The 25,075-nt window shown below is 39.3% G+C and overlaps 1 protein-coding gene across 3 annotated transcripts in view; it reads right to left on the minus strand.

The window, feature by feature from the left end:
• The window catches only part of CDYL (chromodomain Y like), a 180,036-nt gene extending 159,944 nt beyond the window's left edge, over positions 1 to 20,092 (minus strand). For all 3 annotated transcript variants that reach the window (XM_058176565.1, XM_058176566.1, XM_058176567.1), the window contains exon 1: positions 19,383 to 20,092. In XM_058176565.1, the coding sequence (XP_058032548.1) occupies positions 19,383 to 19,406 (24 nt within the window). In that variant the 5' untranslated portion in view covers positions 19,407 to 20,092. The remainder of the gene's footprint in view (positions 1 to 19,382) is intronic.
• Between the last annotated feature and the right edge of the window lie 4,983 nt (positions 20,093 to 25,075).

A 25,075-nucleotide genomic window follows, 5' to 3' on the forward strand; every position in this document is an offset into this window, starting at 1 on the left:
CACGAGAGGCAAATTTTGCTGCATTTAAGGTTTCGTCCACAGAGAATTGGGTGGCGGCCACCAATTTGCGCATCCTGTGCTGCCAACTTCGCTTGCAACTGGCTAAGCCAGAGCAAGGAAGTGCAGTTAAAAAAAGATGCGGCCGTGGCCACCTTTACAACCCATGCAGCAGCTTGATAAGTTTTACAGAGGACAAGTTCTGCTTTCTTGTCCTCAGCTCTTAAGTTGTCGGCTAAATCCCCTGTCACAATAGACGATGAGGAGGCGATGTTAGTCACAGGCTCATCTACTGCAGGCAGTTGCAAATGGACAGCCAAGTCTGGACCAGAGTTGTAAAACCATCTATCATTGCCTGTTGGGGTGGGAAAGGCTGCAGGGTGATCCGATTGTTTTTGGATGACTTCCAAAAATAGTTTAGGGGCAGAGATCGCCTCCTGTTCTGACTTAGAAAAGAGATGTTTGGCAGGATCTTGAGGAACCTCCGACGCTGTTGTCAGCGTTCCCAATTTGGTGGTAGATTTGGCCTTATGAAGTAAAGGTTTAAACAGGACTGGAGGAAAGAGCCCAGTAAAGGCTGGAGGATCCGGTGTCATATCCTCATCCTCTAAGAGCTCAAGATCCCTGTGCTCCTTATTGCCCCAAAGGAGACCTGACCTTCAGAGGAAGGGCTGTGGGAACGGTGTTCCCGATAGTCAGGTCTGCTGGCAGAAGGCAGAGAAGGAAAAATACCTGGCAAGCCCTCCGGTGCAAAGGAGTCAGGATGGTAGGATTGCTGCAAGCCTGTATCAATACATTGGGATATGGTTCAAGCAAGTATAAGTCCCATATCCTGAGGCAGATCTGGTTCCTGACTGCCTACTGGGTGGAGTCCCACCGCAGTGGGAGTCAAGGTCGAGGCTGGAATTGACCTGTCAGAGTTGCCCTGCCCGTCAGTTGCTGTGCAAGCAAAAGGATCCAAAGTTTTTCCTTTGCTGTTAAGCTGTATGGAGCCAGAAGGCGATAACTGTCCTGCTCCCTCTAGTGGTTCCTCCAGCAGAATTGCATCTTGTGGCTGAGAGAAAAAAGCGCAAAGTGCTTGGAGCTGTCAAGGGAGAAGTTGGCAGCTCACCACGCTTCTTTGCAGTCCCCGAATATTGCTTTTCAAGGGCTTTTAGTCACCTCTTGGCATCCTTCTCCTCTGTGCTTGGTCCTGGAGGACCTGAGTGCCTTGGATTTCATTCTGGCAGCTGCTCTTTTAGAAGTAGTCCTGGATTTGCCTAAGACTTTGCTGGTATGTTCCAGCACAGCTGGGGAGCGACTTTTAATTTTCCCCCGTCACCAAAGGAGCTGTCTGCCATCTTGACAGCTTAGCTTGACAGGGAAGACTGTCCCCGAAGCAAGGACTCTGCAAGGGGTCAAACGGCCAACAATGGCCAGGAAAGGGCGGCGGCAGCTTTGTCGGCTCCCAGCCAGCCAGCGCACACACCCCAAGCTATTCAAATGCAATTAAAGCCTCAGTGCCCACAGCGCTGTCGAAAGCTTGCTCCAAACAGCCGCGGCAACACTGAGCGGCTTGAAACGTCAAAGTGCCTTCCATGCGGCTCCAAAAGCCACAGCAGCAATGTTAGCGCTATCCCAGCGTTTCAGTGGGTCGGCAATTGTGCCAGGCAACTTAGATTAGCCAGCACATTCTCACAACGCCCTTTCAGTGTCTCTAGGTCGGTGGCATTGCCAGGCAACCTGGATTGGCCAGCGCAACCAGCTCTCAAGGGGCTAAGCCCCGGCGGTGGGAATGCAGGGCAAGAGCACCTGCTGCCTCCCCAAAGCTGTCACAAGCAAGGCAGTCTCAAGAAAGGGGAAAAAAGAACCTGTCCTTGTCCAAGAATGAAATTCCAGTTGCTCCAACTGTCCAAATATGTCTCTCTAGGGCAAGACTGAGTTGAAACTGGAGCCAGAGAGAGAGAGGCATCTGGGCGTGGCTTCAATTTTCATTCAGTCTCTGGCAGAAAGGACATCATAAAACCCATTCTTGGACCCTATTCTTGGACCCTTCCACTATCACACTGGAGAATACCTTGGACTTTGATGATTTACATACTACACATTCCAAGTATGCCTTACACCCTTTTAAGTTTAACCCTCCTCTAAACTGTTACATCTTTTGCAAAACTCTGAAGCTGGCATGGCCAAGCTTTCTGTGCAAGAGATGAACACGATTCATGTTGTGCCACATTTCCAAATATTTGGGCACATTGAACCTTTTGTCCCTGCAACATGTAAACATTATCCTGTTTCATGCCCTGTGTACATACATTCCCATTTCTCTTTATGAGATCTTCCCATTTACAAATGTGGTCTCACAACCTTGTTTCTCTAGACTAGACACGCTCAGTAAATCGTGCTCCATTTCATGCACACATAATATGTTACTAAACTTTTCCTCCAGACATGGAATCAAGCACACTGCCTTTTCCTGTGACTTTAGCCTTCTGGCCATTTGCTAAGGCTACTGCATCATCTCCAGCTGGATCAATTCTGAAAAACAATTTTAAATTATTAACAATTGTTTGACTTGCCCCACTGTCTATTAACCATTTGTCTCTGCTATTATAATAGCTAACTTTTGCAACAGCAGCTTGTCCATCTGTTGTCTTTCTTCCTTGCAAACAGACTTTCTTTAAATGAGTCTTATCAGCACATATGAAACATATAATAGGTATATTATATTATATTATAATAGGTAGAATTATAATAGCTAGATATTGGAAACTGGATGTGATTTTTAGAATAGAAGAGTGGAATTCTGAAATGTGGAAATTAGCTTTAAATGATAAAATGACATGTGATATTAAAATTAGAAGTGGTGTGTATAAAGAAGATATTTTCTGGAAGACTTGGAAACCATTTGTGGACTTTGCGCTTGGAACATTGGACGCTTCAGTACCTGTACCTCGAGAACGTGGATTTTGGCAATCATGAGGATATATCCGAAGACCCAAATCTTCCTTTTATGTATAGCACAAGGGTGTAATAATGTATTTTCTTTTTGTTTGTTTGTTGCAAAAAAAAAAAAATAATAATAAAAAAAAAAAAAATGAGTCTTATCAGCACATATGAAACACCTCCGGTGTTGCTGTCCTGTTTCTTGCTTTTTAGAAAATCTTTGCTGGATTGTAATCCGATCTCTGCAGACATCCTGTCTGTTGCTTTTCTCTCTCTGCTCCTTGGGCTCCCCATCTCAGGAATTCCCTCTCGTGGCTTTTTCTAAGATGGTGTTTGTTTTCTTCAGAAAGCAAACAGGCTTTAAGGGCTTCCATTCCTAAGTCCTCTTCTGGTTTACACTCAAAAACAGCTGAAACAATGTCTCACGTTTCATCAAGACTATTTAACACCAACAGTACCTTCTGAGACTCAGGAATCTGCATTCCACGCTGTTCCAATTCAATAAATAAAGTTGGCATTCGCAGCAAATACTTCTCCACTTTCTCTTATGGTTGCAACCAGACTCTGTATAATTGTCTCGATAATTGCACAATATTGCATGCTGATGCACTCACATGCACATATATCAACTTCAGCCAACCTCCTTTGCAGTTTTTAAATCAGCTACATTCAAGAATTCTTCATCCTCTAAACTTAAGATGATGTAGGTCAGTGCCTTATCATGCTGCCTTTGATCTGCTGCTGCTAAAGTGTCTGGGGTAGATTAATAACAACATTCCAGAATTCCTTAGCCTTCACAAAGCATTTCAATTTTGCAGCCCAAATAATTCTTCTGTCTCAATCGAGGCAGAGAGCTCTCCTTGAACTCAACAACCATCCTGCAAGCCTTCTCTGCCTTGTTCTCTTTTCCTATAACACAGGTTGTCCTTCAATTTAATTACAGTTCAGTTTTACTGTATCTGGTGCGCTCTGGGGCCATAACCTGTTGGAGTTTGCAGCAATCCAATTAAGCACACAAATAAATAATTCAGCAGAATTCATGTATAAAAGAAGCTTCTTTATATACAGTATAAATATAAACCATGATATACAATACCCATGCAGCAGAAGCCAGAACCAGAACTCAGAATCCAGAAGAACAAAATCTATAAAATCACAATAGCAATAATTCAAGGACAAACTAACTTGTTCTGTCCCCCACATCTCAGTCTGGGAGGCACGAGCGATGACTTAATTAGCTGGCAATTCAGTCCATGGCAGATATCAGCTCCGGCAGCAAACTAGCGAGCGTCTGCCAAGTTTCTCTGTTATCTTTTCTTGATGCTGGCGAGTCAACCAGGAAACCAGGAACAAACAGTACTTCAGCTCAAGTTCTCTTTAAGCAGTTAATTTGTTCGCCACGGAGTAGTATAGCAGCTCCTGCTGCTTTTATACTCTGTGGGGTGTGGCTCTGTGACTCAGCACTTCCTAGGCCTGCCTCACCCCTGCTTCGGTTGTTCACACCTCTCCTGCCTACGAAACCTAGGGTCCAACCAGGACTGATTGTCCTCAGCTGGGTCTGGGAGCATTGCCTGGGCGGGGGGAGATACAGGAGACAGAGGTTTCGTTATTTCTTCCACCTGGCCTGTCTCTGGCTCCTGGAGCTGACCCAGGGAAGCCGGCCCTGCAGAAGGGAACTCTGCCGGCCCTTCCCCCTCACTCTCTGAGTCACTCTCTGGCAGGGGGCCAGGCCCGGGGGGGGGGGGGGCTGGAGCCACAACATAACTCTTATATACAGACCAGATAGACTAAGCCACGCCATGGCTCCAAACTGTCTGACTCATCGAACAGTCCCCATTGGCTGATCTGTTGCCATGTCTATTCCAATTCATGAACTCTTATACACTGACAATCTTTATATATTTTATTATAGTAAGATTTTTATTTAAAGTCACATTTAAAAGCTAGAATTCATATTCCCCTGAAAGTACAGTATTTTTAAAACTGCTCTGTTATCTAATATTATCTGATGTTATCTAAAACAGTGGTCACCAACTTGAGAAAATTATGGTGGTCCGCAGAAAAATTATTTGCATTTTTTATATTGCACTAAATCAGGGGTCCTCAAACTATGGCCTCTGGGCCGGATACGTGCAATGAATGTTTGTGTCGTGTCCCACTCCTCCGCTGATGGCCGGGTCAGGGAAATCCGAATCAGGCTTGCCTCTGCAGCTCTGCCCAAAGTCCTAGCAAAGTCCTCAGAGCAGGCAGGAGACCAGTAAGTGACTTCAGCAAGATATGTTTAGACTTTGCCTGACTCAGAGACTGCCAGAAAGCAGATCCTTTATATAGGCCATGGGGTGTGGCTCCATGACTCAGCACTCATTAAGGCCTGCCCCTCCCTTCCTTCTGTTGCCTCCGCCTATCCAATCTTCTGATGCGAGGGTCACTCCAATCAGCTGTTGGAAGTAAACTTTCCTCAGGCTCACATGCTGTGGAGGAGGGGGAGGGGTCTAGTTGCTCCGTTTGCCTGGGCATGGAGCCAGGGCTGGGGCCGGGGGATGCTCCCTCCTCTGCAGCCTGCTTGGGCATGGAGCCAGGGCTGGGACCGGGAGGTGCCCCCTCCTCTTCAGCTTGTCTGGGCATGGAGCCAGGACTGGGGCCGGGAGGCATACATTCCTCCGCGTTCGGGAGCAGATAAGCAGACCCCGGCTGCGGTGAGAGCGGACAACACAACAGTTTGTGTTGCTGCAGAGAGTCTCCTCTTTGGGGTCTTTTTGTGTGGTGAGAGGGGGGAAGAAATTCTGACTTGGGGTCTGTTTCAGCTTCCTGGTTCAGGGCTTTCGGCGAAGGCTGGAGGGAAGTGCTGCTGCTGGTGATAAAGAGCCGGAGGGCCTTGTTCCAGTGGGACTGCATCATGGCCTGGAACTGGCTGACCATCTCAGCCCGCTGAACCTCTAGGCGCCGGTACCTGGCCTTGCACTCCTGCAGGTCTTCCCTCTGCTTGGAAAGTCTAAGCTCATAGTCCTCAGTGAGGTGCTTCTGCTGAGTCTCTTTTTCAGTCAGATCCAATTTTAACTGAGCCAGCTATTTTGCCAAATCTTTCTCATGGTGGCTGCTTAGCTCCAGCAACTGCTTCCTGATGGGGACCTAAGGAGCCCGGGTGGACAGGCGAGGAGTAGACAGTAGAGGCTGGCAAGATGCCCCTCGACATAACATCAAGTTGGCCATGCCCACCCAGTCACATGATTATCTTGCAATGCTCACCCAGCTGGTCATTAGGCAGATTATATTAGTGGTCCATGGGATTTAAAATTATGAATTTAGTGATTTCTGAGGTCTGAAACGTTGGTGACCCCTGATCTAAAATATTTGAGCATTTTAATAATACAATATTTCATCTATTTTTCATTCAGAAATGTGATTTAAGAACATTATTACTCCAATTCTCCCATTAACAATCTCTCCATTTATCATAAACATTTATATAATAGAATATTATAGAAACAATACTTGGCTCTTAGCACAAACTGTCTCAACCTGGATTTTAACTCTTGTACTCCATCTGCTCTCTTGTCCTCTATGCCTATCTTCCATTTCTATTTACTTACATATACTGACATAAACAAAAATGACATATATCTATGTTTATGTCATCTAGAAATCACAGACATATAGAGAAGCAGACGCATGGCCACTGCCATTACCAAAAGTATATGTTGATGTATGCAATTTCTCATGTTATTACTGCATTCTTTCACTTAAGACATATTTCCAAGAAGGAAATTGCAACACATCTTCAGAAGGAGTGTTCTAGCTGATTTAAGTAATGGGAAGAAAGGGCAATCCTTGAAAGTTACTCTTAAGCTGTTTAGGACTTAAATATCATCATTAACACCTTAAACTAACATTTCTCAATCTTGGCAACTTGAAGATACGTGAACTCAAAACTCCCCAGCCAACAATTGTCCATATATCTTCAAGATGCCAAAATTGAGAAACACAGCCTTAAACTGAAAGTGGTAGGCAACTGATATGTGAACCTGTCTAGGTATGCTCTTCACCATAGTTGTTATCTATAAATCTAATGATAGCTGGGTTCAAGAAGCACATTCAAGCTGTGACCCTGTCCTTTGTAGAGGACTGCAATCCCATCAAAAACAGTGTTACCTCAATTCTCAAGTAAAGTTACTGTCTTATATAGGTTTAACTATATAGTTTAGTTTCACTTATCCACCCAATATGAAGATTAGGCAACATTAAAAGATTATATCCTTGACTTAGATGGTAAGCAAGAACACTGAAAGTTATCAGCATACACAGAAACTCAAGCCAATATAAATATGTAAATCTAATAATGTGACCCAAAGAAGAAATCTATGGCAGAGATTGAAACATATTGGACTGGCTCATCCGAGGAGCCAGATGAAGAGTCTCTCTTCCATAAATAATATAGTGAGATATAATTTACAGAAACCCATACCAGATTGGTCATTACTTAGACTAACACGGACTTTGTTGGGTATTGGGCTATACAACTCAGGACTGTTGGTGAGCAACTGGGGCCAGAAACTGCAGGACTAAAAGGTTGTTTTACCTGTTGCAAACATACGGAGATTGAAAGCAAAGAAATAATGATCTGTTATTACAAATCAAGTTCAACAAGACGATATCTGAAAAAAATGCACCAGTTCTAAAAATAATAACACCCAGAATCAGAAATAACAGAACAGGACTAGCCAAATTAAGGCCAATGTATAATTTTTCTAAAAAATGAAGTATTCAAAGAAGCAGAATTAGAAGAACTGCAACGGTCTCCCCAGGGCAAAGAAATCAAAGCCCTGCCAGAATTGTAGAGTTCTGAACTGTAGAACTCAGACTATAGAGGCAAACCAGGAGGTGTCAGCCAGCACAGATATTGTTTTCATTTCCAAACCAGAAACCCTCTCTTCTGCCTTTTCCTCAGAAAGAACAAGAGCCTCTAATTAGAAAAGAATTGAAACAAAGAATAACTGAGCATCTAGAGCAGCACAAAAACAAGAGAATAATGTTGCCTGTATTGAGGCTCGTTCCAAAGAAACAGCTAGCACAAGTATTAAAAGATGCCAATACTGTAATACCAAACATAAGCACCAGTTCATTGCAAGAAATAAACCAACTTATGTTGGGCACAGCTATGGGACCACTCAAAGAAATACAACATGAATGCAGCTTGGATAAATGAGTTGGATAGGAATAAAAAAAGAAGGTAAAATAAATGAAATTGTAATAACAGAAGAAATGGCGGAAAAAGGACATGGAAGATCAAGATTTGGTCAGCAGCAGGTGAAGATGAACTGCATGGTTTTGGTTGAAACATCTGATAACCCAGTCATTGCCAAGCAGTTTAACAACATACTATAAAGCAGTGAAGTTGAGGATTGATTAATGTCTGGCCAAGCCTATCTGATAATGAAAGATCTAAGAAAAGGGGCTGCACCAGGAAAGTACAATTACCTGCTAACCCACAACTTTTAAACTGCTAACTGATGTGTTAGCTAATGCAGTCAACAGCATCGAGTTGAAAACAAGTTACTTACGGGACCGCCTTCTGTTACCGCATGCCTCCCACCGACCCGTACGCTCGCACAGAGAGGGCCTTCTCAGGGTGCCGTCCGCCAGACAATGTCGGCTGGCGGCCCCCAGGGGAGATCCTTCTCTGTGGGGGCCCCCACTCTTTGGAATGAACTTCCCCCTGGTTTACGTCAAATACCTGACCTTCGGACCTTCCGCCGCGAACTGAAAACATATCTGTTTGTTCGTGCGGGGCTTTCTTAAATTGTTTAGTTTTAAATTTTAAATTTCTCTCTGGTTTTAATTGGGGTTTTTAGATTCTTAACTATTTTAATTTCGGCCACACTGTATAATAAGTTTTTTAATTTTATTTTAACTGTACATTGTTTCTTTTTATTTTGGCTGTACACCACCCTGAGTCCTTCGGGAGAAGGGCGGTTTATAAATCTAATAAAATAAATAAATAAATAAAATAAATAAGTTATTTCCATCTGAATAGAAAGGAAACTGCCCAAACAGCAGAACAATAAAAAACTGCAAGAGAAGGAAGACCAACACTAATATAGCTTGGATTGGTTACCAGAAGACATTCAACTGCCTGCCAAATGATTGTTTAATCAAGTGCCTAGAAATAACAGGACTTAGTTGAAACATTAGAAACTTTGTGCAAAGATCAATAGCACAATGGAAGATGTAATTGCTGGTCAATGGTGATAAGAGTGAGAGAGGATAATATAAAGAGAAGAATTCTTCAAGGAGACTATTACCACTACTGTTTGTTATTATAACATGATAGATAGATAGATAGATAGATAGATAGATAGATAGATAGATAGATAGATAGATAGATAGATAGATAGATAGATAGATAGATCTATATCTATAGATTAACAGAGCCAAGAAACTGAAATGGAATTTGGACTGGACAAATATATCACACTTACTATCAAACAGGGAAAACTAGGGAAAACTGAAGGAATCAAGATGCCCTATAAGAATAACATCAAGAGTTTTGATGAAGAAGTTTGTTACAAATACCTGGGCATCCTTCAAACTGACAAACATGCTCAAGTTGAGCATGCTCAAGTCAAGAAGAAGATTAGAAGTAAATACATCATTAGAATGCAGAATATATTAAAATCCAAACCTAGTGGCGAAAATAACATCAATACGATTAATATCTGCAATTCCAATGTCATTAGATACACAGCTGGAATAGTGGACTGGCTTCAAGCATAATTAAAAGCCTTGGATAGGAAGACAAGAAAAATAGTAATAATGAATCATGCCCTTACCTATGTAATGATACTGGCAGACTTTACTTACCAAGGAAAATAGGTGGTTATGAACGTTGCAAGTACAGACAGTTGAAGAAGAAAAAAGGACATTGGAAGAATATCTGAAGGAGAGTGAAGAAGATTCACTAAAGCTAGTATACCATGAAGGCTTATTGAATATTGGAGACACCAAACTGGTCAACCAGAAAGACCAAATGAAGAACAGAAAAAAGACACGGCAACAAGTAATTTCATGACCAGTACATTTTAAAAAAATACCAGACCAAGCAAATAACAACAAGACCTGACAAAGGTCAAGGGCAGAAAAATTGAAGAAGGAGATAGAGGGGCTATGGTAATTCTGGCTGCATGAAACCAAGCCTTAAGAATAGAAGCAGACTAATTGAGAAGACAGCAACAGACAGCAAATGCAAAGAAGCTGACAAAACAGTGGACCACCTAGTTAGCTGCTGCAAGGAGATCACACAGATTAACTACAAACAACGGCATGACAAATTAGCAACAATGACACATTGGAATATCTGCAAGAAATACTGTTTGCTTTTATGGAAGAATTGGTGGCACCACAAAGTAGGCAAAGTAATAGAAAATGAAGAGTCAGACATGACTTAGCAACTGAACAACAACAGAAAAAATGAAGCTAAAGTGTTCCGGGACTTTAGAATTCAAACAGACAAACACCTACCACATTAACACTCCAGACCTAATAATTATCAATAAGAAAAACCAAAAAAAATTGGATCGTAGAAATGGCAGTAGAATTGAAAAAAGAACTGGATAAAATAAGAAAATATAAAGAGAAGTAGAATGACTATAGCAAAAGAAAGCAAAGGTAGTACAAATAACGATAGCTGCTGTGGGTGCAATCCCAAAACAACTGGACCACTATTGGAATACCATCAGCACTGACAAAAATCACCATCAGTAAGTTACAAAAGGCAGCCTTACTTGGAATAGTTTACAACCTGTAACAATACCTTTAACATCTACAAATATTTACCTATCCCAAGGACTTGGAAGGACTCAAATAGATGAATAAAATGCCAAATCCAGTCTAAATATCTGGCTGACTGAACAACAAACCATATCAATAATAACAAACACATACAGTATTTTTTGGAGTATAAGATGCTCCAGACTATAAGACGCACCTACCTTTTTTGGTGAGAAAAACAAGAAAAAGAAATCTACCTCTGCCTCCCAGCAATTTTGCCTCGTTGCAGCAAACAGCAAATAGACTGCTTTACTTTCATTTTCATTTTCAGCATAGCTTGACTAGTATAAGAAAAAAAAATCTGCTCCCAGCAATTTACCTCCTTGCAGCAAGCAGCAAAGGCACGCACAGCAATAGGCAATGGCAATCCCTGCAGCCTGAAACAGCTGAGAGTCGGCAGGCCAATCCAAGGTCCAATCAACTTGTGCTAATTAGGCTGTGCTAAAGCTGAAATGGTCTGTTTCTGCTTGCTGCAAGGAGGTAAATTGCTGGGAGGCAGAGACCAAAGGGTGGAAGCCAGTGGGTGGGCGGGGCTACATTCAGTGTATAAAACGCACTCAAATTTTCACACCTTTTTAGGGGGGAAAAGGGGGCATCTTATACTCCAAAAAATACAGCATCTATTATTTTAAAGAAGAGAGAAAAGTTAAAAGGAGGAATGTGAAATAAAGAGGTGACGCACTTTGAGAAATGTTTAAATAATTTTAACTTTTTTTTATTAGATTAACCTCATCTCATATGGTATCTCCTTCAGATCTCATCAAAGTTGCAATTTTTTTTTTAGAATAGAATTATTTTTTTATTGGCCAAATGATTGGACACACAAGGAATTTGTCTTGGTGCATATGCTCTCAGTGTACATAAAAGAAAAGATACGTTCATCAAACTACAACATTTACAACACAATTGATGGTCAATATATCAATATAAATCATAAGGATTGCCAGCAACAAAGTTACAGTCATACAATCATAAGTGGAAAGAGATTGGTGATGGGAACTATGAGAAGATTAATAGTAGTGCAGATTTAGTAAATAATTTAACAGTGTTGAGGGAATTATTTGTTTAGTAGAGTGATGGCCTTCGGGAAAAAACTGTTCTTGTGTCTAGTTGTTCTGGTGTGCAGTGCTCTATAGCGTCGTTTTGAGGGTAGGAGTTGAAACAGTTTATGTCCTGGATGTGAGGGATCTGTAAATATTTTCACGGCCCTCTTCTTGATTCGTGCAGTATACAGGTCCTCAATGGAAGGCAAGTTGGTAGCAATTATTTTTTCTGCAGTTCTAATTATCATCTGAAGTCTGTCTTTCTTGTTGGGTTGCAGAACCGAACCAGACAGTTAGAGGTGCAAATTACAGACTCAATAATTCCTCTGTAGAACTGAATCAGCAGCTCCTTGGGCAGTTTGAGCTTACTGAATTGGTGCAGAAAGAACATTCTTTGTTGTCCTTTTTTGATGATGTTTTTGATGTTAGCTGTCCATTTTAGATCTTGTGATATTAATTAACTAGTTGTAATATTATGTTTTATGTACTTAAAACTAGGGAGCCAGAATGGCTCACAGCTTCTAGCATGTGCATGTTACTTTTCTAAGAGTATTTAGCATTCATGATCTATATCTTAATATATTTTGTTACAATTGTTTTATATATTGTACTCCTTTATTTCTTCATTCTTATGATTATTGACAAAAATTAAACATTCGCTACTCAACTGATTATTAGTACAGTTGCCCACCTTAACATTTTGTGACGCAAAGAATTTTTATAAAGTTACACACTGATTTTATGTAATGGTATGTGAGAATACCCTGGGGGAGGGGAGATGCTGCCTAGGAAAAGATCAGATGATAAGGGAAGCCCGAAGCTGCATAATAGGCAGAAAGAAAGAAACTCAGAAAGGAACCTCCCTAGCTTATCAAACCATAAAAAGGGACTGCAGGAGATTTGCACTTTCAGACTTGCAAGATTCTGTTACTGTAGACTTATAATAAAGTAGAACTAGCACAGCTTGTTGTGTTTCCTGTCTGGCCTACCTAGGAAGGCTAACATTTAATAATAAATAAAAACCTAATAGTACAGCTACCATAATAAATAAAATCAGGCTAAGGATTATATGGGTACTATCAACACAATATTTGATATGATTTGGGCCCTACATAGATAAGAGTGCTTTCTTCCTCTTCCATCTCATCATATTTATCTTGATTACATAATACGTAGTTAAATCAAAACCACAGAGGCTAGCCTTCTTTTTCTTGAACAAAAGTGGGAAACCTCTGGCTCTTTAAATCAGTGGTTCTCAATCTTTGATCCATGGACCGCTGGGGGCCCGCGATGTCATTACAGGGGGCTTGATAAATATTGTGATTTAAATCTTAAATTAACTCTTGGGGGTCCATGGCCACAAAAGGGGTTCCATGCTGAAGAAAAGATTGAGAACCACTGTTCTAAATGCTACTTTTATTACTATAACTTTCAACATACTTCACTATTGATGTAATGGTCAGGCTCTTACAGATGGAATTATAGGTTCCTGATTCCTGATCTAAAGAATCACAGAATTGAAAGCGTGCAACAGGTTTCAAGACACATTTGATCTGTTCTGCTATATATTTTTCAAACAATAAAATGACCAATGTAGAATATAAAGAGAAATTGCCAGGCATTGTTAATTATTATAATTCTAAATTCTTTAACTAATTAGATTACAGGAACTATTACTAGTCTACTTTTCAATTTTACAAGTATTTCACTTTCATTTTTCAAATTCACTAGAAGATCCCAAGAATAATTTTTGAATAGATACAACTTATGTTATTTTAAAGTAATTTATATTATCATATAGTACAGATAGTCTTCGATTTACGACCACAATTGAGCCCAAAATTTATGTTAGGTGACAATTTTTTTAAGTGAGTTTTGCCCCATTTTACATCATTTCTTACAACAGTTGTTAAATGAATTACTACAGTTGATAAATTAGTAATCTGGTTGTTAAGTGAATTAGACTTCCCCATTGACTTTGCAAAAAGTGATCACATGACCACAGGACGCTGCAACGATCGTAAGTATGAACCAGTTACCACACATCTGAATTTTGATCACATGATCACGGGGATGGTGCAAAGGTTGTAATTGTAAAACCGGTCATGTCACTTTTTTCAGTGCCTTTAGAACTTTGAACAGTCACTAAATGAACTGTTGTTAGTCAAGGACTACCTGTACCATTATTAAAGCTACCTAAATAAGAAAAGAAGATAAAATTGTCATTCATTCATTAGAAGGGCAAAGCATCTAACAATTAAGAACACAAATAAATACATCTTCCCAATTGTTTATTTTAAATTATTTTATTTTAAATTTTTTTTAAAAAAATTAAAATGAAACCCAAAAAATTGATTCACACATTGTATACAAGATTTATTTTACCATGTTTTGTTGCATAATCTTCAATGTTTGGAGATTACATCACATATTGGTATAATAATATATAATACCATATAATACCACATACTGAATTATGGCTTAGCAGAATGCATAAATTTAATAAATAAGAAACACTTTTATTATCTATTAATTTCTAATCCATATAAAAGTCTCTAAGAAATAATTCCATTGGAAGGACATCATAAGAAAATGCTGTATTACCAGCTGCCAAGGAAATTACTTCTGAAACTGCACCTGAGAAATTACCTTAAGACAGTTTGGGAAGGGATCATCTAGCCCAGAGTTGAACTCAGGGTCAATAAAAGAACTGAAATTAAAGTACAACCATCATATTATTACTTAGCCTCTACTTAAATTTATCCAATGCAAGAAGGCCCAGCACCTTTTTAGATATTTAGTTCTATCATCAAAATACTCTTAACAAGCCATTTCTAAACATTCAGTTGGAATTTGATTTTCTGGATCTTAAATCCATAATTCCAGTATATGTCCTGACATTTTCCATGAGGTCTCTTTTCCTGAATAGAATCCGCATTTAATTGAATCTGCAGAATACAGCATTTTTGTCAAATTATGACCACAAAAGCACTCAATTATGCATCACTTAACTTGACAAATTTCTTCTCTTTTTTATGCGCATGCACTCATCCTGATGTTGGAATTGGGTGATATTACTTTTATCATTTTCCCTTATTATCGCCTGCAGAAGCCAGAATACAGGGTGACTGTATCCTTGTCAGTTCTCAACCCTAAACATGCTCAGCTACTTCAACCTATTGTTTCTCCGTAAGAATTTGTAATCCCTTAATGATTCTCAGTGTCCTTCCAATTCTATTTCAATTTTGCTCAATTCTTCTTAAAGTGGGGTGACCAAAACTAGACACAATATCTGAGGGGAAAACTGGTCCAAACAAAATAAAGTAGAATTATATCCCATGATTTGGAAGCTATGTTAATGTAAATTGTCACCGTATTTGCCTTTATAGAATTCATATTCAGATTTCAGTTATCTTACCCAAAAAAATTTCATAGGTATTTCATTAAAACAGATTAAGATTTTTCTATAAAACCTCTATAAAGTCAAAAAGTACATAGTATTTTCAATGTACTTGGAATCACAACTCCATATAACTTACTGATTCTAAACTTCTTAAAGAGAAGTCATTCATAAAGGTAGTATGTGTTTGCTCATTGGGTCATTCAATAACACAAATAATTTACCAATTACTTTCTAAAGTTTTTGAAAATAAACAGAGGAAATTTCATCAAGTTTAAAAAAAACGCATAGAATCTCTTATAATAAAACATGCCCATGTCATAAATAGGTGGCAAGGTAGGTGGATGGAAAGAAGGAAGATTAATGTTGCTCATGGTTTATCCAGCACCTTGAATAAATTTCTATTTAATTCCATTTGATGTTCATACCATCCTTTCAACTCTTTTATAAACCAAAGGATGATTAAATCCAGTACAAATAAATTTAATCCACAACTTCTCCAAGCAATTTCTTTTTTTATAAGAAAGCAAGAGTGGGTAAAATTGTTTTGGATAAGCTGTAGTGCTGTCTCTTTTCTACAATCCTCTCTATGCAGTCCCACACACATACACAAAATCATCAAATAATTTATTAATCAACATTTTTCCAATTAAAATGCTTTGAAAATCTTATCAACACAATTTCCTAATTGGATTATCACATATATTACTATAAAGGGCCTCTGTGGCTCAGACTGCTAAGACAGTCTGTTATTAACACTGCTGCTTGCAATTACTGCAGGTTCTAGTCCCACCAGGCCCAAGGTTGACTCAGCCTTCCATCCTTTATAAGGTAGGTAAAATGAGGACCCAGATTGTTGGGGGCAATAAATTGACTTTGTATATAAATATACAAATAGGATGAAGACTATTGCTAACATAGTGTAAGCCACCCTGAGTCTTCGGAGAAGGGCGGGATATAAATGCAAATAATAATAATAAAAAAATAATAATAAAAGCAGGGGTAGTCAATCTTTTTATACCTACCGCCCACTTTTTTATCTCTATTAGTAGTAAAATTTTCTAACCGCCCACTGGTTCCACAGTAATGGTGATTTATAAAGTGTATCGTCATCTGCGCATGCCTCTTGCGCATCGTGGATTGGGTTGGGGGGGGCGCGCCGGCTACCAGCTCTGCTTGTCTGTTACAGCTGGGTGGTGTGGGGGGAGATGCACGAGCTATTCTGGGACGAGGCTCTTTTGTTTGTGGTCGCACTATAGCGCCATTTAGTTTCACTTAGTTTCACTTACGTAACGTGAACTAAACTTATGCACAGGCGATACAAATAGTATATTTTCAGAAATTTAAATTGTCACGGGGAATTTTATGAAAACCTAATTAAAATGTTTTTAAATAATGCTATGAATTTTTTTTTAAAAGTCAATTAAATTAAAAAAAAAGGAAAGTGCTTCAGTATCGGACAAAACCCCTATCGCCCACCATGAAAGCTGGAACACCCACTAGTGGGCGGTAGGGACCAGGTTGACTACCACTGCTATAAAGTTTATATTTCATTTTGAGTTTTCTAGAATTTTTTAAAAAATAGGTATATCTTGTTTTAATCATTTCAGCTTGTTATTGCCTCCTAATGCAATAATTCGAAACCACTAACTGAAAAAATTATTAGAGATCCCTGTATCATGACTTATCTGAACACGACATACATCTCAACTGAAAACAGTGTATTATCTTTTACAAATATAACGATTCAATTCTCTTCCATCTGAAACATATGAATGATTATCAAAAATCTGATTTTTTAAAATTCTCTTATTAATTTTTTCAATAGTAAAGCAGACTCTAAAATAACTTTTTTTAAAAGTCCAAGAATATTTGTAAAGAAAGTTTCTATACCTAACCCTTCTTCAGTAATAGCCTTAGTTAATTCTTCTATTCCAGTTAAGGTCCAAATGGTGTACTTATATAAAGAACCTGCCATAGTCTTTAATATCTTAATTTGTTTTCTCAAACATTCTTCCAAGTTCTTTAATTCATAGGGTTAGCTTTCTATAGCCCAATTAACATGACTGAGTGATAAAGTAAACACAATGCAGCTTGGAGGAGGGCATTCTGTGCAGTCAATAGAATGGGTTACTACAGTCATAAGCAACTTGTAAGTTTCATTTCTGGGCAACAGATTCAAGAATCCCCAACATCAGAAATAAAGAACTGGATTAAATTGTCCAATGACCTTCCTAAAAAAAAACAATTCAGAAAATATATGCACTTATGAAATATAGGTTCAAAAATCCCAACAGATTGAACCTGCTGCTAAATTATTATATTATTGACAATTCTCTCAAATAATTGGTTTGTACTCCCCTCCAAAGATCCCTAAAATCTTTGGCATCTTTAGCAATAATTTACTTTTATGATAAATTTATAATCAACTGAGGTTGCAGATTATTGGATCAAAGAACAAATCAATTCAGAAGTCTCATTCAAGACACAAATGTCCAAGCTCAAATGATATTTGGAACACATTATGCAAAGATTTAGCTCTCTTGAGAAGACTGTAATACTGGAAAAGGTGGAAGGAAAGAGATGATCAACTACAAGATAGATAGACTCCATTAGAGCAATGATGTACACTATGGAAGATCTAAAGGACCAGACTCGGGATAGATAATCCTAGATGAAATCTATGTGGTCTCTTAAGAGTTAACACTTAGTGGCACATAATCATCAATCAGATTAGTTCAAAAACTTCATTTGTTCAAAGACTGAACTCTTCTCACTCATAGATATGGACTACTCTACACTGATCAGCTGAACTGGAAATATTTTCAGTTCCTAAATTCTTTCTACTGCATCACTTAGAGTTCAACATTTAGTACAACATTATTTTACTATAAATAAAGTTATAAAGTCAGTGCAGCACAATCCCTAGTAAGTGTGTTAAAGAGTTGTACCCTATGTTTTGTACTGCTATTGAATATATTTTAGTAATTCTAAGGTTCCAGACTCATATGGCTGCTAGTAACTTAAAAAACATATCAAACCTGTCTACATAAGTATTTGTCCATGGTAGAAGAAAACTACCACAGGCTCTTCAATGAGTTTTACCTACCAAATGAATTAGAATAGTTTCAAAAATTTAATGCAAGCATTAACCTATACAAAATACTCCATAAAATATTTTTAAAAAAAAACAAAAACCAAGAAATTGCATCCAAAAGGAATCCCCCATCCTGTGCCTGTGCATTGAAGATTTATAAATGGCATCAAAAGACTGGAAATTCAAAGTTAAAAAAGTCACCTTCCTCCATCCTCAAGCAAAGCGATTTACTACCATGCTTAATCCACCTGGGCATCCCTCAAATAAAATAGCATGCGTTGGAACCAGCCAACCCTGCCCCCCCCATCCCATCCACCCACCCACCCACAAAAAAAAAAAACCCCTCCCCAAACTTGTTCATTCTGCTAAAGAATGCAGAATGAGTTAGTGTTAGTTTTGGATGTTTCGTGTTTTGTGCATCAATACAGCTGGCTCGCCAGGCAAAGGTGTCATTGTACTTTTCAAAAGAGAAGAAGATAACCTTTCCTTTCGCCTTCCCACACACCCTCCACCCCCAGCCCCCCAACAAAAAGCGGGCAGGACTTCTGCAACACATTTTTTTTTTTTTTGCACACTACCAAAAGCACTTTTGTGCGCAAGAGGGTCTCTGGGCAAAGTCGCGGCTGTCAGCGCCGCTAACCTAACGTCCGGCACCCACCCTTTTCCCCTTCCCTCGTGGCGAGACCGGAGAGGGTAAAAGGGGTGGCCGTGGAGTTGAGAGGAGGGAGGGGGGTTGTTTCGGGGGTCGGGTTATAAAAAAAAGAGGGGGGGGGGGAAGCGAGAGAAAGCGCAAGCCAATGGTTACACTTTACCGTCTCCTTGCTTTCAGTCATATTTCCGTCCTCCTCTAGCGAAACTGGGGGAGGGAAGAGAGGCAGGCTCGCAGTTTGGAAACAGACACACACATATAACACACACAGGGCCCCGCCAAGAAAAGCCAGAAGCCAAAAGAAACTGAGGAGAGTGTGAGCCCGGTTTTCAGCCCTCACACACACACACACACACACACACAGAAAAAAAAGAGAGAGGTTTGGGGGGGGGCGCTGGCGGGAATAAGGCGGGGACGAGGAGAGGGGGAAGCATTGGGGCTGATTACCTCGTAGAGTTCCTCGGAAGCCATGCTGAGGCGCCCGCCTGCCGCCTGCCTCCCAAGGTGGAGTTGGGTGCTGGTTTGGAGCTACTTTTGTCTCACTTGGGTGTCTTGGTGTGGCCTCTGCCGCTGCCGCCGCCGCTTCACTTTTCCTCCCTCCCTCCCCCCCCTCCTTCCTCAGATATGCGTGTATTCTGCCTCACTCCACAGCGCTCCTCTCCTCAAATGCCCGGGCGCTGGTGGTGGTGGTAGTGGTGGTTGGTGGTGGTGGTGGTAGTGCCTCTGCCGCCCTCCTCCTCCGCTGCTGGTGGTGCTTGTGCGCAAACCAAGCTGCGCAACGGGGCTCGCTCACTCACACTCAATACTCACACTCTCTCGCACACACTTTGCTCGCGAGGCGCGGGAGAGCGGGGAGAGGGAGGAGGAGGAGGAGGAGGAGGAAGAGGAGGAGGTAGCAGCTGCAGCGGCAAGGACTCCCTGTACCCGCCGCCGCTGCCGCCACCACCACCACTCGGTGTCCCTTCCAGCGCCTGGCTGACTCTCCCTCTCTAGGATCACTAATCGAGCGCAGAGAAAGCGCCACCCGGCCGGGCTCTCGCCTCGTCTAGCGCCATCCTCTTCCTCCTCCCCCTCCCCTCCTTTGATCGCCCATTGTCTCCTCAGCTGAGCGGCGGCGTGAGGGGGCGGCCGGGATTGGGCCAATGGCCGCCGGGAGAAAGGGGGAGGAGCAACGAAAGGGGAGGAGGGAAAAGAGGGAGGAGGGAGAAAGTGGTGAGGAGGGGCCGGTCTGCCATATGCATCGTTGGAGGAAGTGGTGGTGTTGGTGGTGTTGGTTGAAGAGAAGAGTGAGCCCAAGTTTTGAGGGCTCTTGGGACGTTCCTGGCCAGAGCTCCACCTCCCATGAGGTTGTAAGGAAGGAACAAAAGTACCTTTCTTCATCCTGGTCTTCAGTCAAGCTGATACATAATGAGCTCATCCCTCCATTTTCTTCACCCATTCATCTTCATTTCCATTGGCATCTGAACCCCAGGATTCTGCATCTATTTAATTATCCAGTTACATTCATTTACCAGTTTCTCCTCTGCCTCTTCCCTTTCCATCTCCTCATTCCTATATTTCACTTGATTCCCACCTAGCTCTGCTATCGCACCTTTCCCTGATTACTTTGGCGAATAATGGTCTGGACTGGCTCTTGCTACCTCTTTTCTATCTACTCATTTGCCTAGCCTGTTTACATTTCACTTCCATTTGTCTCAATCTTTTCCTATAGTCTTGCTTGGTCTTTGACATCTTTACCTTCTTTTGGTCTCTAGCAATCTCTTTTTCCAAGTGTTCTCTCACACAATCAACAGTTGTCTTTCCATCACATTTCATTTTATTATCATCTTTGGTCTTTTGGTTCCTACCTAATCTATGCATTCGCTAACTATTTGGATTGTGCTCTGCCATTTTTATCCATCTACAACTTTTTTGCAGTTTTATATTCATGGCATACAATCTTTTTTTGCTTCTTTATGTCACTGTTCATCAATTCAGCATTTTTGCATCAATTTTCTCTTTTCCTTTTATATACTATCCATCCTTTCCCATTATTTTCTTAACCAATCCATTCTATATGAACTTGCTTATTTGTTCTTTACAAATAATCCCTACTCATCACCCTTATACAATTTCTTTGTTAATATTCCCATTCATCTTTACTGTCATTAGCATCTCTTTTTATTGTTGCTGTCTCTTAAGCACGTCTATTGTCTATGGATTCTGTCAATCCATTTGGTACCAATCGGTATCTTAGATTCATTTATTTATCTTTTATATATCTACACATTTTGTTTAAATCAATTCCTGTCGTTTTATATAAAGCATCCAGAACATCAATTGGTTATACATAATTGTTTTTCTGCCTGCTTGTACAGATTACTGTAAATATCAGTGGGCATTTTGAACAAGATAGAATAGCAAAAGGAGTTGTGAATAGTTCCTTAGTCTTTCTTCCATCATGCCAACAGAAAAAAAAATGCCTCTAAAATGACCAGCTAAAAGCCTATACTCTATCATCAATTAAGGCAGAGCCCTGATAGATACACTTAATGATTTTCAAACAGATCTACAATGGGAGTACTACCAAGAATAGTTAAAACTTGAATTTTTACAGTGGGTAATTAATAATTTAGTCAACTATTTGCATATGAATACAAGATTTCAGCAGTAGAACCAATCTGATGATGATCATGGTTTGGGGACTTGGATTATGAGAGGAATAAATCTACAGGCTATGAATTAATAACTGAAAGCAAAATAGGTATGTTGTATGATGTCTACCAGTCTAAAAGGAAGGGGAATACTAAAATAGGAATGAGAATAGCGTGATTTTGAGGAGTGGCCTTGATGAATATATGGAAGTATAGATTTAATAGTGAATGAGAGGACTAGAATGTATATCAGAAAGTTTGAACTAAAGTCTTGTAGGTTGTTATGGGAGAATATGAGCATAGGAATTCAGAGATAGTTGCCTGTTCTGCTCCAGTAATGATAATGAAAGAATTACTCAGACATGAGTTTTGGGAAAATCTGCAACGTTTTGAATGAACATGATCCATGGGAAAAAATTATGTTAGATGACATGAAAGGATAAGGCAATGACTTAGAAACATAATGCAAAATGTTTTTGGCCATTAGAGATATCACAATGGATGAGAATAGTGACTATTTGGTGAGTACATACTTGGAAAAATGTCTGTTTGTTTCAAACATGTGATTTAAGCCTAACTGAATTCATAGTACATCTGATAAAAGAATTAATATAATCTTAGAGCATGATTGATTTGATTGTTTGTACTGAAACACTGAGAGAATAAGTGAAGCATATGGTAGCATGAGAGACTTTAAATGAGACATAGACTAGTTTTGGGTAATGTCAAGAAAGGATCTTAGGAAAAAATTGACAAGGAAGAAAAGAGGAAAGGTGAATGAAATCAGAGTATAGGAAGATAAAATATTAATCTAAAATATTAAAAACAGATTAATGTATCAACTAAATGAGTGGAAAATAGACACGGGGGAAAAGATGTTGAAGATGTTGGGAGAGAAGGAAAAGAATTGTGTTGTAAGTGTGAGGAGCTTACACTAATGTGAAGTATGAAAAAGATGTGTAATGGGATTAAAATATGTGGATGAGAAAATGCATGAAAAAAAACAATAGCTAAAAATAAATTTTCATCCCATGTGTTTAAAAATTCAAAGAAAAACTTAAGATAAAAAGGAAGATTTTATGGAAATAAAGAACTGACTTGGAATTAGGCAACCAAAGCTAGGCAGGAAGACATTTAAAAATAAAAGTGATAAAATAATTTGGGATAAAAGTAGAATAAGGGAATGATGGAGTATTTTAAAGATTCATATGGAATTATAGTGGCATGTTGAAAACTAAAATTGAAATAAATCCTACAAATATTAATGTCAAGAGAAGTATAATGAAAAAGAAATATTGTAGTAAAATGCAGAAAATGGCAGGGCTACATGTTTAGATGGTAGAATTGGGGAAATGTTAAAACATGGTTATGGTATAGTTCAGAAACAGCTGTGCAATTTGCAATTTGTTTATTAAGCGTGTACAGATTACTTCTGTGCCAGGTACTGGAAAATACTGTTACTGTTCCCTTCCATAAAGGGAAAAATGGCATAAGTGAACGTAAAATTACCTGGCAATGAATTTATTACATGCGCCTGGGAAGACATTTGGCAAAATTCTGATCAAAATTGTACAAGAAGTACAAAATTTGGGAAGTTAAATATGTTTCTTTGCCAAGCAGTGGGTATGAAGATCAGATTTGCTCTTCAACAGGTCATTTACAAATAGAAGGATGTTTTTTAAAAAAAGAATTTATGTCAATTGAGGGGGGGAAAGTATGATATAGTAAATTATGGAATATTTTATTTGAGTAAAAAGTTAAAAATTGGTTGCTGAATACAAAGCAATATATGATGGGAGTAAACCATGCATGAAAATTAATAGAATTTGTAGTGAAAGGTTTCAAATGAGCATTGAAAAGGACAAGGATATGTGGTTAAACAAGCATGTTTAATACATTTATGAATAAACCTATAAGGAATCCCTGTGATGCTTGGGGTGATGATAGAGTTGTGTTGATAGAGATGTGTTCTTTGTTAATGATACAAATAATGTAATGTTGTTGGCTAAGAACTTGAATGATTGACTGCAAATGTTAAATGAGAATATAGATTTGAAAGGTGGTATATCAGTGACCAAGACGATTGTGTTTGATGGGCAAGGTAACAACTGCACGCTATGCATACATAGACTAAAGCAAAAATATGTACTGTATATTTTGATAGAATGTTTCTAAAGATGGGAAATTGAGAAATTTTAAGATTGCAAATGCTGATTAGAAGTCTTTATGTCATCTGTTGTGGAAAATGAATGTTCCTTGAAACAACTTTAGAACATTGTTAAGAGAGCTTGTCCTAACTATTACATGGAAGTGAAGGTTGGATATATCAGGAGATATATAAGAATAACCTGAACATCCAGGAAATGGAGTATCTAAGGAGTATGATAAAAGAAGACAGAGTTAAGAATGAATAGGTGCTGAATAAATAGAATAGAATAGAATAGAATTTTTTATTGGCCAAGTATGATTGGACACACAAGGAATTTGTCTTGGTGCATATGCTCTCAGTGTACATAAAAGAAAAGATACGTTCATCAAGGTACAACATTTACAACACAATTGATGGTCAATATATCAATATAAATCATAAGGATTGCCAGCAACAAAGTTACAGTCATACAGTCATAAGTGGAAAGAGATTGGTGATGGGAACGATGAGAAGATTAGTAGTAGTGCAGATTTAGTAAATAGTTTGACAGTGTTGAGGGAATTATTTATTTAGCAGAGTGATGGCCTTCGGGGAAAAAACTGTTCTTGTGTCTAGTTGTTCTGTTGTGCAGTGCTCTATAGCGTCGTTTTTAGGGTAGGAATTGAAACAGTTTATGTCCTGGATGTGAGGGATCTGTAAATATTTTCACGGCCCTCTTCTTGATTCGTGCAGTATACAGGTCCTCAATGGAAGGCAGGTTGGTAGCAATTATTTTTTCTGCAGTTCTAATTATCCTCTGAAGTCTGTGTCTTTCTTGTTGGGTTGCAGAACCGAACCAGACAGTTATAGAGGTGCAAATGACAGACTCAATAATTCCTCTGTAGAACTGAATCAGCCGCTCCTTGGGCAGTTTGAGCTTAGTGAGTTGGCGCAGAAAGAACATTCTTTATTGTCCTTTTTTGATGATGTTTTTGATGTTAGCTGTCCATTTTAGATCTTGCGATATGATAGAACCTAGAAATTTAAAGGTTTCTACTGTTGATACTGTGTTGTCTAGTATTGTGAGAGGTGGAAGTATGGAAGGGTGAACTGAATACAAACATGAGTGATTCAGTGTGAAAGCAAGAAATGCACTGAGATACTTTGCTCATATATAGACAATGTGATCAAAGTGCAAAACAAATATATGAAGAAATCATAAAAGAGTCACAAGGAAGAAAACTGAAATAGCAGTGGTTGGCTGGTATTAATGAGAACTCAAAAAGAAAGGCAAAAGGTTTGAATAAGATGTCACAATGTATAGAGAAGAATATTGACATGATAGAAATGGTATCAAGGATGGTGCTATATTCTGGGTG

This window comes from Ahaetulla prasina, chromosome 3 (genome assembly GCF_028640845.1).
Source record: "Ahaetulla prasina isolate Xishuangbanna chromosome 3, ASM2864084v1, whole genome shotgun sequence".
Taxonomy (NCBI): Eukaryota; Metazoa; Chordata; class Lepidosauria; order Squamata; family Colubridae; genus Ahaetulla; species Ahaetulla prasina.